Source organism: Anser cygnoides, chromosome 1 (assembly GCF_040182565.1).
Source record: "Anser cygnoides isolate HZ-2024a breed goose chromosome 1, Taihu_goose_T2T_genome, whole genome shotgun sequence".
Taxonomy (NCBI): domain Eukaryota; kingdom Metazoa; phylum Chordata; class Aves; order Anseriformes; family Anatidae; genus Anser; species Anser cygnoides.
Genome location: NC_089873.1, coordinates 55,706,804 through 55,725,220, shown reverse-complemented (window position 1 = coordinate 55,725,220; position 18,417 = coordinate 55,706,804). Strand labels below are relative to the sequence as shown.

The 18,417-nt window shown below is 51.8% G+C and overlaps 1 protein-coding gene across 2 annotated transcripts in view; it reads right to left on the bottom strand.

Annotated features, from left to right (window-relative positions):
• TMEM184B (transmembrane protein 184B) overlaps positions 1 to 18,417 on the bottom strand; it is a 26,951-nt gene extending 8,534 nt beyond the window's left edge. The window contains exons 1-5 of one of the 2 annotated variants that reach the window (XM_066996332.1): positions 18,266 to 18,417; positions 7,469 to 7,729; positions 4,899 to 5,064; positions 1,575 to 1,665; positions 963 to 1,038 (exon numbers count right to left, since the gene is read on the bottom strand). In XM_066996332.1, the coding sequence (XP_066852433.1) occupies positions 963 to 1,038; positions 1,575 to 1,665; positions 4,899 to 5,064; positions 7,469 to 7,669 (534 nt within the window). In that variant the 5' untranslated portion in view covers positions 7,670 to 7,729; positions 18,266 to 18,417. Of the gene's footprint in view, positions 1 to 962; positions 1,039 to 1,574; positions 1,666 to 4,898; positions 5,065 to 7,468; positions 7,730 to 18,265 lie in introns of those variants that run through there. The other variant, XM_013180933.3, reaches the window with a different exon arrangement.

Sequence of the window (18,417 nt, the reverse complement as noted above, 5' to 3'; positions counted from 1 at the left end):
GTTTAGGAATAAAGTTTCAGGGAAGAAAACAGGAAAGCCACGAGGGCAGAATACAGGGCAGAGCCAAACAGAGTGGAGAAAAAGATGTGTTATTTTGAGAAAGGCCAACCACGCTGCAGAGATTGCCACTGGATATTACTAAGAGGCTGCTTTGTACTTTTGATGTTCCTGCATGTTGCTAAACCACAGAAGATGGGGCATGATGTGGAGGAGAAGCCAGGGCAGAGATCTAGCCCCAGTGACTGGAATTACAGTGACCTGAACCCTTTCAAAGAACCACACTGGCTTCACGCTGTCTCCGGAGGAGCCTCATGTGTTCATTTCAGTCCGTGAGCAAAGCCTTGGAACCCACCTGCTGTTTCACGGCAGCCAGAGGTGACTGACCTGAACTCCAGGGATGAGCAGACGAAGGCTGTATCGAGGTTTAGATCCCTCATTCCCTCCCCATCAACCTACCCAATCCCGCACAGACAGACACACACACACACGGTGAGCAATACCCGTTTCCTCCTACAAAGCATTGTGTCACGCTTAACCTCCACCCCCTCCTCAACTCTAACCACAACGGCAGCAATGGGAATTCAGGAGGCTGTTACACAACTGCTGGGTGTCTGCAACACAGCCCAGCCATCCATTTCTTAAAGTCGTGACCTCTGCAATGCAGAAAGGGAAGAAAAATTCTGAGTACCTTCCCAGGGCTAATGTCAGGTCCCAGGGCTAATGGGGTTGAGCAGAAAATATTAACATCATTAAAAAAAAAAAAGAAAAAGAAAAAAAACCACACACACACAACCAAAACAAGAAAAGCCTCTCAGCAGTCTGCAGGCCTCCCTCAAAACGATATTACAAACCCATTAAAAGGAATGCACATCTCAGAAGTTCAGCAGCAGAAGGCAACATTGCCACGCCCGCCACAGACTTCATTCGGTTCTGGAGAACAGCACAGCTGCTTCAGCCCATACCTGTTTGCAGAACCTCAGGAATCCAATTGAATAGGTCTTTCCCCACAGGCAGCAAGTCCCATACACACAGCTGGACCTGAAAGAACCACCACAAGACGACAGCGATCAGAAGCAAGATTTGGGCTAGAGCACAAGATTCCTGCCCTCTTTGCCTACCTCTGCAGCAGTCACAGAACTGGCGCTTTCTCCAGTCGTGACCACAGTCACAGCCATAGCCTCTTTCAGAGGCATGTTTAAAACATCCTAACTCCACACTCCAAATTAATTTATTTTTTTTTAAACTGAGTAGCATGGGGAGAAAACCAGCCCCGAAGGAGCATGCACAACCAACTGCAGACAGGGAAGATTCAAAGGAGAAGAATGGAAGAAAAGAAACAAAGGAGTAGGCAGGTGTTCAGAAGAGCTGTGAATCAATCCAACTTGCCCAGGAGACCGTGATCAGCCTGATCTGTCTCAGAGCAGGATATTGGCAAATCACCACGAGCCATCCTGCCCAGTCCCAGCAGACGTTTGCCACCTGACACACTTTTTAGAGACAGGACAGGGACAGAGGCACGGCAGATGGGCATGGAAGGATGAGAGCATCACGCTGTAAGCAGGACAAATACTCACTCAATTGGTTTCCCTCTGATCTCAGACATGATGGAGCTCTCCCCTCCCAAGTACTCATAGCAGAGGCTGAGAAAGTTGTATATTACAAAGGCTGCAAAGACATCAATCAGAGCAAAATGACAACCAACTTCAAAACAGGTGCATGGACCGAGAGAGCAGGCAACAACCCAAACATTAGCAGGGACTGCTTATGCAGCATCTTTCCTTTCAAAGCCCTCCAGATTGTTTTCACTGTATTTATCTTCCTACCTCAGCATTTACAAGACTATCTGAGCTGGAGTTTGGCCAAGGTCCCAGGCCAGTTCCACATCTCATGCCAAAAGGGTCACAGGACCTTTTAAAGCTGTGGTCAGCCTCTGTTTTACTTGGCATCTGTAAGGTGCCATTCTTTACAGAGTTCCTGTGCATTATTCCACGACATTACATGGCTACTAAATCATACGGAAAATTTATTTCTGATCCATCAACCACATCTTATCTCCTGATTTCACCCTTTGAAGTGATGAGCAGTCTCCCCCTCTCTCTGAGGTGACTGGATTGGAGACAGAAGAGTTGGAGAAAAAGTATTTTTTACCGCTCAGTGAAACTCTGTTTTCATGCCCGGTGGAGACTTTTGAACAAACAGGCTCTGTGCTTCATTTCCTCTGAAAGATCAAATCTCTTGCGTACTGAACAGCTCTCTTGTCGGGCCAACTCTTTTCTGCCTTCCCCAGCAGCTTGGTGCAGATAAGGAAGAGCCTTCTCGGACTGACCGCTAATACTCTGCCCCACTCCAGTTCCCTTCAAGGCTCAGCTGTGCTGATACACATAAAAGAGGTGAAGACACTGTGGGAAGGGCTCTCACCGTAATTATAGACGTTTCCTTTTCATGGGATCCAAACCCACTTAATTGTGCACAGAGTTAGCCCCTGCGTGACCTGTCTGCCACTCTCTCAACTTGTTGTCGCTGTTGGATCCTGATGTGTAGTTCTGAGATTTTTTAGGGCAAGGACTTTACTCCTAAATTTGCCACATAGAAACATGGGGCAAAATGACAGATCAGGTAACCTCTCTTTCAGCTTTATTTTCTATGATACACCATCCCTGGACATTCCCTGGAACGCTACTACCCAGATCCTAGTTTTGGTCCCTGACACTGACACAATGCAAAAACCAACTAACTTGGGATGGAAACAGAAGTGTCAAGGAACTTTGGAATGAGACCAAAAGCATAACAATGCTGAAAACCTGACCTCCCCAAATAGCCAGTTATTAGACCTGAGGTCTGTTTTCCCACATGGATGAACTTCCACAGTCAGAGGCAGGCACCGACTCTAATTCGTTCTACAAGCATCCCAGCTATGCCCTAGAAAACAGGTACTCAACGCTCCCCAAAATGCTCAGTCTCAAAACATCGCATTAATGGCTTCTAGATGTGCCTAGCTGGCAGGAACGCCAGAGCACATAAAGGCCTGGGGTATACCTGCTTCTCCTTATGTAACCGGGAAATTGTTATTCCATCTGTAACCTTTGTTGCTGACCAGAGTTCAGTACGTTCACACCGCGCTGATTTTGTGAAAGCCTTAATTAGGAAAGAAAACACCAAACATGGAAAATGTATTTAAATAACCGTGGTAACCTCTTCTGCCTGCAATTTGTCAGCAACTTAGGTGACAGCTCCCAGCATCCACAGGAAGAAAAGCCGAGCTTTTCTTATTATCCTCCAGTGACCCCTGCCCTCTGATGTGGTCATTACAATAGCAGCTGCCCATTCCCCAGTCACTAGGAAAGAGATGACATCAGAGGAAGTAAACAAAAAAAAAAAACAGAGGTGAGAGGGAAGTATCTGTCCCTCCATCCCCGAAATAAACTAGTGCTGATTATCGAAGCTAACTGCACCAGCAGAACAGCTGTTCTCCCAGTCCTGATCTGTATTCTCCAAATGTGCTCATGACATCAACATAACCAAAAAAAAAATCTACTCGTGTCAGTGTTGCTGCTTTTGCACAAACCTGGTTGCTGGAGTCACATGAAAGAGCAACACCAAAACACGTTCTTCCTAATACACACCATGAAATGCAGCCCACAGGTGGCCCCAGACAGCTTTCATCATTTATTAGTAGGGTCTTCTCCCCAGCGTTTTCTATCAGAGCCACCCCACCTCGATTCCCAAACTAAAACCTTCCTAAAAAATAAAAATGAATGGCAAAGGAGGGAAGAGAACAAGAAGGCAGTTTCAAAGCAACCTCCAGAAAAAGCAACGGAGAGAACCTGCTGATTGAAGGTGCTTTCACCTCCACCTGCAGTCCTGTCGCACAGCACAACACGCCGAGGAAGCCGGTGAGCTCCGGAGCGTGGGCTGCCTCCTGAGCAGAGGCTCTGATGTTTGCAAACTCCTTGCGCAAGGCAGGGGGACAGTGGCAGTTGCTAGGAGAGGAGTTTCGCAGAGCAGCAGACTTCCTGCTAGACCTACACACGCACGTGGGGCTGGGAAGGACGGGAAAAAAAAAATAAAACAAAAAAAATAAACGGGCCCAAACAAAGATGCCTTCTGAATCATGTGTGCATGTTTGCCATCTGCTGCTGCACCTCGGAGCATTGTCACGGACGTGAAGGAGGGCCTGCAGGTCCTCTGAGCTGATTAAACTGTCCACAGGGGCAGGGGCACCTCTCTGCAACGCAGGTCTCACTAAAACAACCGCACGAACGAGCTACTGATTTAATGCAGGTACGGTGATAAACGGCCAGAGCGCATTCTCTCCTGCGGGTGGGCAGAAAGCTCTTGTCTGGGTGAGATCAGAAGGGAAGATATGATCGTGTTTATTCGGGTGTAACTCACATAAAACCTAGTGGTATCACCCGCAGCTGATGACCAAAAATGAATCAGTGCCCCTCCTGAACACGGCACCCTCCCTCCTGCAGGACTCCAGAGCAGGACTTTGCCCCTCACCGACACTAACGCGTGGCACTAGCAAACAGGACAAAGCAAGCACCTGGCTGCTAAGGCAGTGACGTTCTAAGAGCCAGGTGCTACCCGATACCTTGCTTTACACGCCCACATTTTTGCCTTCATACCTTCCTGAAGCAAAGGACGAAAGAAAATGATGAATTTTGTCTCTGCAGAACACAGGAGGGAAGGCTCGGCGCATTTTGTCATGCTTAGAGCCCGGGAAGGGGTCATTTTTCAGTCACTGGGTGGTCATGGTCAACCAGACAAGCACCACCATAGAACTGTGTCTCAGCTGATGACAGAGATGCTCTCTTCATGTTCCCAACCGGAAGCAAAAACTCCCTGATGGCAGAGACTTTCCACCTCCCCCCGCTTTGCGCCTGACCCCTGCTTACCTTCATAGCAGTCCCGCACGGTGCCGAAGTAAACGTAGTACTGGTCGTTGGTGAAGAACAGGAGGCTGAGCCAGGAGTCAAAGGCATAAATGGGCACGATGAAGAGGATCCGAACAATGTAGCGCTGCTCGTTCGGGCAGCTATAGCAGCGAAGATGCATGTAGATCTGAGGGGACGGAGAGGGGAAAACAGGGTCAGCTGCATGCCGAGTGGAGAGGAGAAAGCGGAACTGAAGAGTCAACGGGAGCAGGGAACGCTAACTTGGTAAATCAACTCTTGATTGTCTCTGGCAACCTCAAGGTGATAAGCATCAGAAAATCACTGTTATCTTAGGGCATCCACAGAGCATCCCTTAGTTTGCAGGGAGAGGGGAAGAGGAGGAAAAGGAAGTGAAGGCATTTATAATCTAGTTCCTCGCAGGGAGTTAATGTGCTGATACTATCATCACCTTCCCCCTATTCTTTTGTTCGTTCTTTTTTCCTATTACCAACCCCATATGCCTACTATCCTAATTAGGCAGCTCAGATTCACAACACTGCAGGCTCCTTTCTCTCGGCAGCGTAGGAGCATGCTTTTAGGCGCACGCTCACCGTAAACACGCTCACTCTCCAGGCAGTTGTGGATGCTTTTGAGTCTCTCACCTTAAACAACCTGAGAGTGCTTTCCACAGCAGTGCCAAGAGCTGGTACGCCCCGGCCCACCTGCTCCAGAAGCGCCACCCCGCACGTCTGCGACAGCGCGGCCACAAAGCCTCAGCCACCAAGGGAGCACCGCGCTCGGGCACTGGGCTGTGCTCAAAGGGGCCGCTTGCTTCGTCCAGCTGTCCACGCACCCACTCCCTCTGCTCAGGGTTTGACGGCCATCATTAAATCCCACACCTAAGCCGCGTTTTTCACAGAATGTCCACCTCGTGGAAAAGTTATTTACTGCAAGCATACCCTGGAGATGAGCAGCGCCGCTGTAATGGGCTAATAGCACAGCGAGAGCCCCGGCTGGACTTGCAGGTACGCTCTATCGGCCACGCAGGCAGGGGAGGGCACGTTCTCCAGAACCCAGACCTTCCCACAGCAACCCTCATCAAGCTGCTGCCCTAGCCGCTGGAATTAAAAGCGCCTCCTTTATTACATACGCGCCTCATGACTGACTGTGTGAAGTGGCACAAGCGCTTGTTTGAAGCTTCACCCTGTGTTTGGGGGGGCGGGTGCTGCGTAGATTCCCTAGGCTCTAATAAAGCACACGCTGATGCTCTCACCTCCCCCTCGTGAGGGAGAGGGGGTTATCTCCTCTTCATCTCTCTCGGCCTCTTGGCCAGGTTTGGTCAAAGTCAACTGAAGGGCTCAAAATACTTCTCTTTCCTCCTCCTGGCTCGCGAGGAGCTCACAAAAGCCTCATTTCCTGGCAAGAACATGTTGAAAATAACCTAACAAACCTCAGTGATATTTTTCCCCTGCGACAATCCCAGTGAAACACCTCACCCAGCACAGGGACAGCTGACGCCGGGGTTCGGATGACTCCGAGCTTTGCCCTTGGGATGTCACAAGAGCCCTGCAATCCACGTGCCTACAAGAGCACTTCAGGCAGGAACTACTGCCTCCCAACAGGACAACAGCGTGTTTTAATCAACGGTGTCTCCCCAGCGCTGTCCTCCACTGGTTTCTTCAGGGAAGGGCATTAATGCCTAACTATACAATGCTATACTGCAGAGGAAAGACTTCTCCCCACCCTCAGTAGGTGATCGATCCGTGCTCTGAAACAGGAGGATCCATGGCACTTGTAATTGTTACCCAAGCTGGTGAAACTGCAGGTGTTGCTCTTATTCATCAGTGACTAATCCGTTTTTGAACTTCACTATCCCCCGTCCTCCACCAACAGGCTGTAGTTTTCTAGGTCCTACTCATCGCTCTGGCATCTATTGACCAACAGGTACGGAGCACAGGTTGATAAATAACAGGGTTATTTGCGTTTCCCCACCGTGCTGTTCAGTTCACATGACAACCGCACGAGAGAGCGGTACGGAACAGGATGCAGCGGTTGACTCGTTCTGGCTCCCAGGGCACCTACCCCAGAAAGAGGGGAGGGGAGAAAAATTAAAATAAAGTGTTTCCTGCTACTCCTTTCCGCAGCAGAGCTCGGCCCATGGAATCCACTGGCACAGGAGATCAAAGGAGGTATGTCAAGCAGCAGATGACCACGATCATTTAGCTAGCAGCTGACACGGTAGCAAAATGGCTAGGTACAGCTACAGGACCTGGGAAAGGATGGATGGCTTGGGATAATGCACCTTTCTGCTAACACTCCACGGAGGGCCATATGTTTTATACCTGCTAGCTGTAACGAGTTCGCTCAGTCAGACTACAGAACCTGGGCAGAAAAAGGTTCATACAAAAGCTGCCACCTTGATCAGCCCAGATAATACATTAGATCCCCAAAGAAAAGGTCCTCATACCACCCCCGAGCCTGCAAACCCCCATCAGACATCAGTATCCAACAGAGATCTGCCAGGGTATCACAGGTATTCCTCCACGTGGGGAAAGGCAGAGGAGCAGAGGTGTGAGTGACAGGGTTTTTACCTGGTGGCAGGTGATGAGCAAAGCTGTCCACACGAAGAAACCTGAGATGGCCTGAGCAGCGGTGGTCATGAGGAAAATGGGCTGCTCCACGGCTGTGGGGCTGCCGTCTTCTGGCATCCAGGAGAAGTTGGGGGCCACGGCTGGAGTGGTGGCAGCCGACCCCAGCCGGGGGGCTGCAGTGACATCAGTCATCACTATCATGGTGCCTCGCGGTGCCAGGCTCCGCCTGGGACTGCTGAAGAACCGCCCAAGAGCCGAGACCTGCCAAGGAAGAGAAAGAAAAAGCAACAGCACTCAGTGGAAAGGACCCGGGAGGATAACAGCAGCGGTACTTTGCATCAGCAGGCTGCTCAGGAGCCTCACGAACAGGACCTGGAGGAGTCTGTCCCCGCTGCCCCCTGCGATCACACCATACTCAGGATCCTCTGCACCACTCCCAGCACAGCCTTCCCATTGCCAACACCCTCCTGCAATAAAAGCACTGAAGAACGAGATGAAAACTGCATTCAGCTGAGGTCAGAGGGAAGCGTCTAAATCGCTTGCACTGGAAGATGTCCAGCACACCTAAGTTAACAACTCTGCCTTCCACAAAAGCGCTGGCTAGCCTGCTACGTCCTGAAAAGCCAGAGCCCTAGTCTTACAGTTTCATCCAGAAGAGAGCAGAAGCAGCAGCAGCAAGCAATGAAGACAAGCACCATAAAGGCTCGTTGCGTTGTACGGAGGTAAGAAAAGCACCCCTGTTCCTCCCAGGAGCGATCCCTACCTCTCCCACTGCCATTTTGACAACGACACTCAGCCCGAAGCGCCCGCATTGGAAGGACGTGTGCTGAAAGCTCGCCACGCTACAGAGTAGCATCAAAGTGAGGCTTTTATCAAACACCATATGGCACGGCGCACTTAGTCAGCCTATCGCTACCTCTCCTAACTCGCATCATTTTCTATGTGATGCAAATTTAACCCGATTGGTGTTTCAAAGCCAGCTGACCCAGGACAACGCACCCGGAACACACGTATAGGCAAGGTTTCCAAGCAGCATTAGCCTTGGCCATTTCCCGGATGAAAAGCCGGTTTCATTCAATGGAGAGAATTCTTAAAGGTCCCAGATCTAAAGCAGCTCTTATTTTCAGTTCGGTCATAAGGAGGCTCTAACGTGACCTCTGGGTTGGAAGAAGATAACCCACTTAAACCAAGATCACAAGCAGCCAGCCGTTGCCTCTGCGAACTACACGCGCTGCTCCTGATGCTGCCGTAGCGAAGACGTCGTTATCAAGGGAAACAAAGCCAAAGGCCTGGAGCAAAGAAATGGCTTCCACGCACACACTGTGGTGTGCAAACAGCCCCTCCAACACCCCCCCCAAACCACACGCTTGCAGGAGTGACACGCAGCCCTCCGATGTCACCTACACCACGTTCCACCTCCTTTCTGCTTTCTGCCAAGGGGGAACAAGACCACAAAACCCAGGAAATGTCTGGGTTTGTTCAAGCAGGTATCCATTTACTACAGAGGGAGCAGCACAACTCTGTGGTTTAATTCATAAAATAATTGTCAAACTTGGCTTTTCTTAGCTCTTTCCAGCCATTCTTTCCTTCCAAAACATTCCTGCTCTAAGTTACAGCTTTCCACAACTGCACATACCAAAGGGTAATTCCTTTCCAGTGCTAATCAGTGCAGGAAACATAACTGATAAGTCAGGAGTTTCAAAGCATACACACACACAACCCATGCTAAATCTGGAGAGACGAAGGCTGCCTGGAGATGTCGGAAGGCAGCAAGGCTTTTTCTGCGTTGGGAAGAAGAGGATTTCTACCCGAGTGGCTTCTGAAGCAACTGACCACGCACCCCCCGTGCTGACAGCGCGTCCACGGGGCTCACAAAGGGCACGGCTAAAATGAAATGGGAGCAGACGCACCTGCGGTTAACCTAGCTCTAAATAAAGTCCAGCCAGCTGCGATCCTGCAGATCCCAGCGCACTTTGAGAGCTGCGTGAGAGAGGAAGCTGCTAAGCCCCCCCTGAAGTTCACGGGGGAGCGGGTCACGACTTGCAGACCAGCAGCAGCAGGGGGGACAGGACCCGGGGCTCCGCTCCCCAGCTGCTCAAACCTCGCTGACAGCGCAGAGCCAAGCGCAGCACCGGCCGTGCCCGCAGAACTGAAGTAGAACCGACAGGGAATTCCTCTGCTGCTCCGCGCCTCCTTCTTTTGCAAGAAGCCGAAGCAGCAAAAAGCGATCAACAGGCCTGTTGACACAAGGGTTAAGCATTCAGAAGCCAGGACATTTACGAGTTCGAGTCGTATATATAACCTTAATACTGCCCCCTTGTGATTACAGATCAACTGCCTTTAATTAAATGATTATGCATCGTTCTTCGCTTAATCCCTTTTGATTCACACAGTCATGGCAACTCAGAACTCTTTCCACCACTGGGTTCCGAAACAAAATGTGCAAACTTTCTTAATGGGGGCTCTACTTCTCCCTCTGTACCCCAAAGCCCAATCCGCCCCATCCATGAGCATCCCCTGTTCCTCAGGGTTGCCTGAGGACAACTTTTATCACCGGATACTTCTTACTGGTTGTAAAACCATCAGCTTGCACTTCATTCTCCTTCCCAGTCAAACACGCAGGAACACTGCACTCCCGAACCTGCAAAATTAACACACCCCTTCCAAATTATCCCTCCTAATCTCCTGAAGTCCCGTACACCACTACTGCAGCGACGGGAGCATAAGCAGTGCTCCAAGCCGTTATGAAATAAATACGACTGCGTGCAAGAAGCTGGAGCCGTAAGAGCAGTTCTGGATTTGAGAAACGGATGACAGCACCGATGACTGGAGCCTTAATCAGGTGAGTGGGCTTCAGCTTACTCACTGCCACCAACACAGACTCTGCTGCCTCCTCTTTTGCCTTTGGCAGACAAGAGCATCGTGAGGGCAGGCTACAGCAACCGTCTGAACATCTTGTTTCTGAGCTGCCTCGTCCCCCCCGTGCAACGGGACGCGAGCCCAGCACATCGCTAGAGCAGGCTTCCAGAAAAGGTGGTGCCTGGGAGCAGACACGCTGCCCTGACAAGCTCCAGACCGAGCACCCCGGCGCAGGCAGCTCCCCTCGTACCTGGCTCAGCAAACGTGTTTTGATATTTGTTTCCACGCTCGGGACACCTCATGGCCCGCAGTTGGTCCTAAGCTCGTGAGCTGGACATCTACCTCCTAACACAACCGCCCCGCTTCCTCTCGGGCCCAGGGAAAAGGTCCAAGCCCTGCAAAGCCCTCACGTTCTCCTCCATTTTCTCCCTTCCCCCCTTTGCTACCACAGCTTTGCAGCACCCCGATGCTGGCTGTGATCTCCTTCCTGCGTGCTCCTCCCAGCTGCCTGCATTTTGTTTGTTGTTTCTTCGAGCTCCGAGGGACAACCGTCGCTTTGTTCTCTGCCCGCGCAGTCCCCAGCACTGTGAGGTACCGAGCCATAGGGCGAAGTAGGGGCATTTAGAAACCTACGTGAGCCATGCAGCGCAAAAGCAACTAAGCTAACGCGGAATAAATTTTGAAGAGCTCCTTGCTCTTCTGTCATATCCTGTTTTCTCCGTCCATCTCTTTCACCTCCACGTCACTGCTTCCATTTCGAGGGAGAGGAAAGTTCCTTGCACGCTTACTCTCCCTCTCTGGAGTGCCTGCCTAAATATATCAAAGGAAAACATTTCAACACTTCCCAATTTCACTCCGAAGCTTTCCTGCCTCCAACTTACCGCCTTGCTCCCCCCGGAGGTAACCTGCAACATAGCATGTCGTAAGCAGGCCCAGGAGAGCGTACAACCAGGCAAAGCACCGAGCTGTGGAACCATATCCCAAAAGTACACTGGGCAAACCCGCTGGGCTCCCAGACGTGGGCCTGGGTGGCTGCAGGAGGGCTGTGGGGATCTCGGATCAGCCGCTGAAATTCCTGTGTGGGCCGGGGGCTGCAGCTGCCAAGGCCAAGGTGAAGGCTGCAGTGATGTCCCCGTCCTGTTACCGCTCCTACCTTGGTGCCATCGCAATTCCACACCTTACAGCGAGGCAGGACGTGGCACTGCCAGGGCATTAGCTTCAACACCAACCCAGTACCAGCTTAAAATTACCTAACAGACCTTCCGGAAGCACTTTAGGAGTATTAGGCTGTGCTCTCCGTGCAAGGAGGAGAAAGAAAAGGAAAAGCAGGGGCTATTTGTATCACAATGACTGTCCCGACAGCATCCAAGAGATAAAAAGGCTGCAGCTGAGATCCCTGGGGCTCCAGCTCTGCTGCAGGCTCGCCAGGGCACCTCCATACGGCCCGCAGCCGGGGGAGAACAGCAGCGCAGGCATTCTCCATCAGGAACAGATTGCCAGTCCGGTGTCTTTTGGAAACAGAGGCCTTCTGTCTCTAGCATGAACATGGCAGCTTCTTCCACTGCAAATAAACTCGGAACAGTAAACAGAAGGGATCTGGCACAAGCGAAAACGAAAAGCTTCATTTTTGGCCTGTGTCAACGCATGGAAAATGTTACCAGCGAGGAGGAGCTATTCCTACATAAAGATAAACAAACATAAACACATCAGGCCCACTTCTGACACAACAAAAGCGGTGCGAGAGGAGGGAGGGAGCACTCAAACTCAGTCCCCTGCTCCTGAGGTGTTTCTGAAGGTGCAGATGCGAACGCAGGCGGGGGGAGCGGGCTGCCTGCTCTGGGCGAGACCCTCGCCCGTGTCGGGAGGGAGAGAACAGTGAACGACACCGCTCCGGAGCCGCTCTCTGCCATCTGCAAACGCAATCTGCGCTTTTAAAATAGATCATCTCCTCCGAGGCCCAAAGTATTTCGTTTCTAAACTGCTGAGAGAGCAAAGAACGATGCACAAAGCTATCCCGGGAAAGAGCCTTAACAGCTAAGCCTCCTTCTGCCGCACAAGGGACGATTGGGGAAAACAAACACGACCTGGCTGCAAGGCTCTCCTGGAAAGCCACTAGGCAAGGAGCTGCTCCTCTTTAAGACCGACTCTGTACTTACCATAGGTTCAAGTAGCCATCATGCTTAACTCGTTTTTGGTTAAGATACCATAAAACCATCTTCTGCTCCCTTACCTTATTTCTCCAAGAACTTCCCCATGACATTAGCCTTACTCCAGACCCCAAAAGACCAACGTGGAAGTGCCATGCAGTGGGTGACCAAAAGCCTGAATTTTCTGCCTTTGTTAAGACACAAGTAAGAGCTTTACGTTAGTGAAAGCACGAGCTTTATGGTTTTCTGAATGTCCCCTGAACTTGTAAGGAGTACAAGAACACACGCCAAAATGGCTCAGAGTTTCTTTTAGACTATTTTAATTGTAAGAATGCCTAGAGTTGCCAGCTGGGATCAGCTCCTTCCATCGTGCTAGGTGTATATTGCAAACCCGTAACTGATTTAAGTTCTTTTCAGCCCCCAAAGGCATGGCATAACCAGCTGATCTGGCAAAAGGTGTGAAAAGGAGGAGGCAGAGCGTCAGCACAAAATAATGCCACAGAGCGAGAGAGCCACTGGCGCAGATCAGATCAGTGATAACAATAAAAGCAAATCAAAAGCTTTTAAATTGATTACTACTTAAATCGCTTTCGCTCTCTGGGGCGGCATCTACTTTAGTTAGCTACGAGATACAAAAAGGCCCCAGCAGTGTGTTTTGAAGCTCTCCAAGAGCATCCCCGAAACAGTCCGTGAGGTAAGTACGTGACCCGGCACGCGATTTCTACCAGTGCAACGCATTCATGTTCTACTATTCACGCTAGGGGAAGCCTTCTTAACCTGAAGCCACCACAAATTACCTCCCCACCCGCTCCATACGCACGTATTTCCAAGCACACGCGAGCACCGCCACGCTCTGCTCGGAGAGGACGGCAGAAGAAGGCCAGGCGGGCTCCTGCACCCGTGGGCAAAGGCTCAGCACCCTCTGCCCTATCCTAGAGGCGATCCAACGCCTGCATCCATGTAAAAACACGCTGCGCACACAGATGATTTAACCTCCCATGCAACCTCTTTTCTCACTTTAAGGAAATCAAACCCGGGGAGCGCCACGGCAATCCTGCGCACGGCCCCCACCCGTTTTGCGACCCCACCGCGACAGCGAGCTGCTTCCCCTCCCCAGCACCCATTTCCGAACTCACAACCAACAGCAAAACCCTTTTACCCTGAGCTGTGCACTCTTCTTTCCAGAGTTTTTTTCTGCTCTATTAATTCCTGTTGTCTCGCTGTACCCGCACGGCCCCCTCCTCCCCCCATCCTCCTCCTCCTCTTTTTTACTTTTTTTTTTTTTTTGCTGTTTTGGTGGACTGACCCACATTGTAACAGGTCAACATCCAGGCCCTTTTTTGGAAGGACGACAGGAAAAGGCGAGGAAGGGGGAGGAGGGGAGGAGAAGGGATGCTCCCCTGCCTTCCGAGCTCTCCTCTGAGACTAGGATCAGACAGGCCTGGGCCAGGCGCTGCGCCCCTTTCCCATATACCCCGCGGCCCGGCTCCACGTGAACCAGTGCAGCCCTTTGCCCCCCGGACAGAAACACAGAAAGACTACAAAGACTTTCTGCAACCGGCAGAGGCAGCTGATTAAAAGGATGTGTTGTAAACACTCGCGTCCGGCGTGACACAGGAAGTTCGCGTGTCATTTTCCAAAAATCTCAAGAGCAAAGTCAAATCAGAACTTCTTCGGCCACCGCTTGCCTTCACCCTTCCCCACGCGGAAGCGCTGCGACAGAGACCACAAGCTCTGAAGCTGCCACGGGGCAGGCAGTTACCGTGAGAGGCATCCGAAGTCAAACCGCAGCAGGACTGAGGGACAGCGGACTCGCGGCTGTCACCTGTGAGGTTACCCAACGCGCTGCACCGGTTTGGGGTTTATACTGCAGCGTGCGTTCCCCGCACAGAAGGCACCGTGCAAACCATCAGATCTGCAGTGAGACGTAGCAGGCCGACGTGCCGGGAGAAGCCAGGGATCTCATCGCGAGCCCGGCGATGCGTACGAGGGCGGTGGCATGGCCGAATTCCTCAGCAGCGGCTCCGACGCGGATACACAGCAGCGATGAGCAGCTGCCGAAGGAAAAACAGGGTGTCCCAGCACAGCACCCAAAGCCGCTCGCCGTGCAGCCGTTCTGCTACCAGTGAAACAACTGACCTGGTGTTCGTTTGCCTTCAGACTCTCAGTTTTGCTAGTCAAGGAACGAACCCAGACACGTTTCCTTTACGCAGACGTTACCTCTGGATGCTCGTAGGCAGAAAGCGATCCCTGGGGGAGGGAACCATTCCCAGCCACGACGCAAGCAGAGACACCTCGCCAGCCTCCTCTCCTGAAGGCTACTTACAGCACGCGAGCGGCCGGGAGCGGCTCGTCCTCTCCTGACTCAGCGCCGAAGCTGACCGCAGAGGTCTGCAGAGAAGCCGGCGGGCACCAACAGGTACTAAACACAGCTCAGAGCGACTCTGAAATCGCCTCTCCATACAGAACAAGGCACAGCAAGCATCCCCCTGAGAGGGTGTGTGCTTAAAAAAAAAAAAAAAAAACCAGACAAAACTTCAGCCCAGTTTTTCCCGACGCGGTAACGTTATTTTACCCGGTTGGACGAAGCTGCCTAAATGGGAATTTATGTGAGTAACTTCTGGTTTGAAACTCTGGGCCGCTCACATCGCTGCTGCTTGGGCCGCTCCCGCGCTGGAGATGACCAGACAACAGCGGGCTCCCAAACTATCAGCTCGACAGCCTCAATGCCCTGTTTTACAGCCTTGGGAGGGAACAACGGGCAGGCGAGGTCAGCTTTCAAGGCATTACTTCACCTCATCTGCTTCTCAAAGCTCCGCTGCTGCGCTAGACAACACGTCGCAGACGTTTTCTTCGCTGAGCTACAGAGACCTTTTTTTTCAGCTTTTTGCCACAGACCGTAGCAGGAGGCAGAGGCACAACATACCCAGGCAGGGAGCTGAGACCGTGACACCACCTCGCTATGCTCTCGGTCACAACATCCTCAAACATCCGATCCTTTCAGATCATCAGACTCCCAGGCACTGCGACTGTAAGATAATAACAGCAGCGTTTCCATCAGGGACTTGAGGGCGAGAAGACAAATATCCGGGTACTCTACGGGTTAAATGACACTCGGTGCTGCAGGTAGAGCGCGTGAGGTATTTCCTTCTACAAGTTTCCTGTAAATTGGGCCCCTCCTGGGGGGCTGTAAGACCTGGTCACACCCAGGTGCGGCACCGCTCCTGGGCAGCCTGCCCACGCGCTGCGTTTTCCCCAGACACAGTTTGTTCTGTTCCCAGACATTTCGCTTATACCATCACGGACAAAAACTCCTCGGAGGCCGAGCTGATTTTTAAAGATTAGAGACAACGTGGCTGCAAGCATCACGCCATTCCCCCGCCTCTTCCTAGAGGAGGAAGGCTCTCAGGGGAGGCTCTGGAGGGTGGCCGTAGCTCGCTGGCAGAACTTCACCTCCGGAACCTTCCCAGGGGATCGCTGCTCTGAAAACACACTGTTAGTTCCTCCCAAATTAGTCCATAACGAAAAAAAAAGCCACCAAAGGTTCCAAAGGGTGTTTCCGGTGCAAGCACTATCGTATTTTACAGTACTTTAGCTGAGTTTTTTAAACCATCTTATCAGTTTCAAGCCGCTTTCAGAGTCCTGAGCATTCTGGCAAGGCACGATGCCATGGCGGGGAGCTGCTCTTCCACCGCACGCCCCGAAGAGTCGGGGAAGAAGCGAGAACAGCACGCACACACCCCACTTCAAGCGAACAGACGGGCAAGTCAGCACACAAAACCCAAACGCCGTGCCATTCTCCGCAACACGTCGATTTTCCAGGGACTCCGCGACTGCGATCGATCACAAGCTCTGGAAAAGAAAAAGCCTCTGTCCCCGGCCCTGGCCGCTCGCCCTTCGGAACCAACAAATCCGATTTGCAGCTTCTTGTTTTACCCCAACTTTCAATACTGCGTCCGATGCAACACTGGGCTCCGCAAGCGGCTAGGACCGAAGAATAAAGGGCTGCCAAACAATTCGCTGCTCCTCCAGGCACTGCTGCAAGAGCTCGAGGATGCCCTTTGCGCTGCTGGAAACTGGAAGAGGCAAGAGCTCATCTCCATTGCTGCAAACATAAGCCAATTAAACACGGACCCGAAACGGGAGGGGAGGAGGGATGAAGGGTAAGATCCATCACAGAGAAATTAAAAGGTTGTTGTCTTAAGTCAGAACACGATTAGAAGCGTTAGAAAATTCAACAGCAGAACCGGACAGAGAAGGGAACTGACATCTTGAGAAAAGAGCGTTTTAAAAGTTATTTTATTTTAAGTTGGAAAAAAAAACCCACACCCTTCCTTTATTCCGTAAGAACAGAAATCTTAATCCGTCAACTGCAAATCCCAAAAGCTCATCTCCCAGCCTCCTACCCGTTAACAGGCAAGCGAGCTTACAGAGAACAAGGTGGATTCCTAGCTAGAGTCTGTCAAACCTTCAGAAACAAGCCAGCTCAGAACGCTGTCGTTATGCCAAACCACCTAAAATCTGATTTCTGAGCAGCCTCCGCGTGCCTAAGAACCTTCCCCTTCTAGCTGCCACGTGTCCCAAGGCAGCTGAATAACAAAAAGTACAAAGGATGCCCCAGCGACTGGAAGGCACTCCGCCCCCTGCACCCCATTTCCGAAACACAACCTGCTCCGCAAAATCTGAACCGATTTTAGAGACCGGGGAACTGCTCAGGGACACTGACTGCAGCAGCAAAGCCGTCCCCATCCTTTCGCAGCAAGACACGGCTTCTGCTCCCGGTGTAGACAGCCACCTGCTGCATACACACCGCTTAGGTTTAGGGGACGTCTGTAACAACAAAGGTATTAAGGACTTAAACACTGCTCTGCTAGACCAGGGTGGACAGGCATCCCATTTTCCTTCGGGGCTTTTCGCACCCATTTGACAACGGTGCAAAAAGCCCTGAAGTAGGCCACTGTGGAATGCCTTCACATCACTAAAACCTCTCCTCTGAGCCCTGTTGCTTAGTATTTAGCCAGCATCCCAAAAGCGCGAGGTTGTTTTTCCCCAAACTAAAGCACACGTAGAAACCTTTAGGAAGACAAATCTGAAACTTTTCGGATGACAGACCCGAAACCTTTAGGATGACATACCTTGAACTTTTAGAACAACAAACCTGAAACCTTGAGGATGACAAACGTTAAACTTTTAGGACAACGGACCCAAAATGTTTAGGGCGACAGACCCAAAACCTTTAGGACGACAAATACGAAGCTTTTAGGACGACAGACCTGAAGACTTGAGGATGACAAACCTTAAACTTTTAGGACGACAGACCTGAAACGTTTAGGACGATAGACCTGAAACCTTGAGGACGACAGACCCGAAACCTTTAGGATAACAAATCTGAAACCTTGAGGACGACGGACCCGAAAGGCTGAGAATGACAGACCTTAAACTTTTAGGACGACAAACCCGAAACCTTTAGGACGACAAACCCGAAACCTTTAAGATGACAGACCCGAACCCCTTAGGACCACAGACCCTAAACTTTTAGGGTGACAGACCCGACCACCACCACCGTTTACAAGGACACCTCTGCCCCCCCTCAGGCCGACGGCCGCAGCGGGACACCCAAGGAGCGCACCAGAAGCAGCCAACTCTTTGTTAGCGGGACGCGTGCTTCAGCGCACCCCCCCCCGCCCGCTGCCTGTCCCTCAGGGGCAGGACAGGGACACCCTAACCCCCCCCGTCCCCCATATCCCCCCCCTATCCCCCCGGCCCCACACGGCGCCGCTCCCCCCCTTACCTGCGGCCGGGGCCCGGCCCGGCCCGGCCCGCTGAGGGGAGGGGGGGGCGGGGAGGCGCGGGGGGGGGTTCACGAGCCCATGGCGACGCCGGGCCCTCCCCGGCCCGGCCCGGCCCGGCTGTGCCGCGCATGCGCCGCCCCGCAAGGGGAGG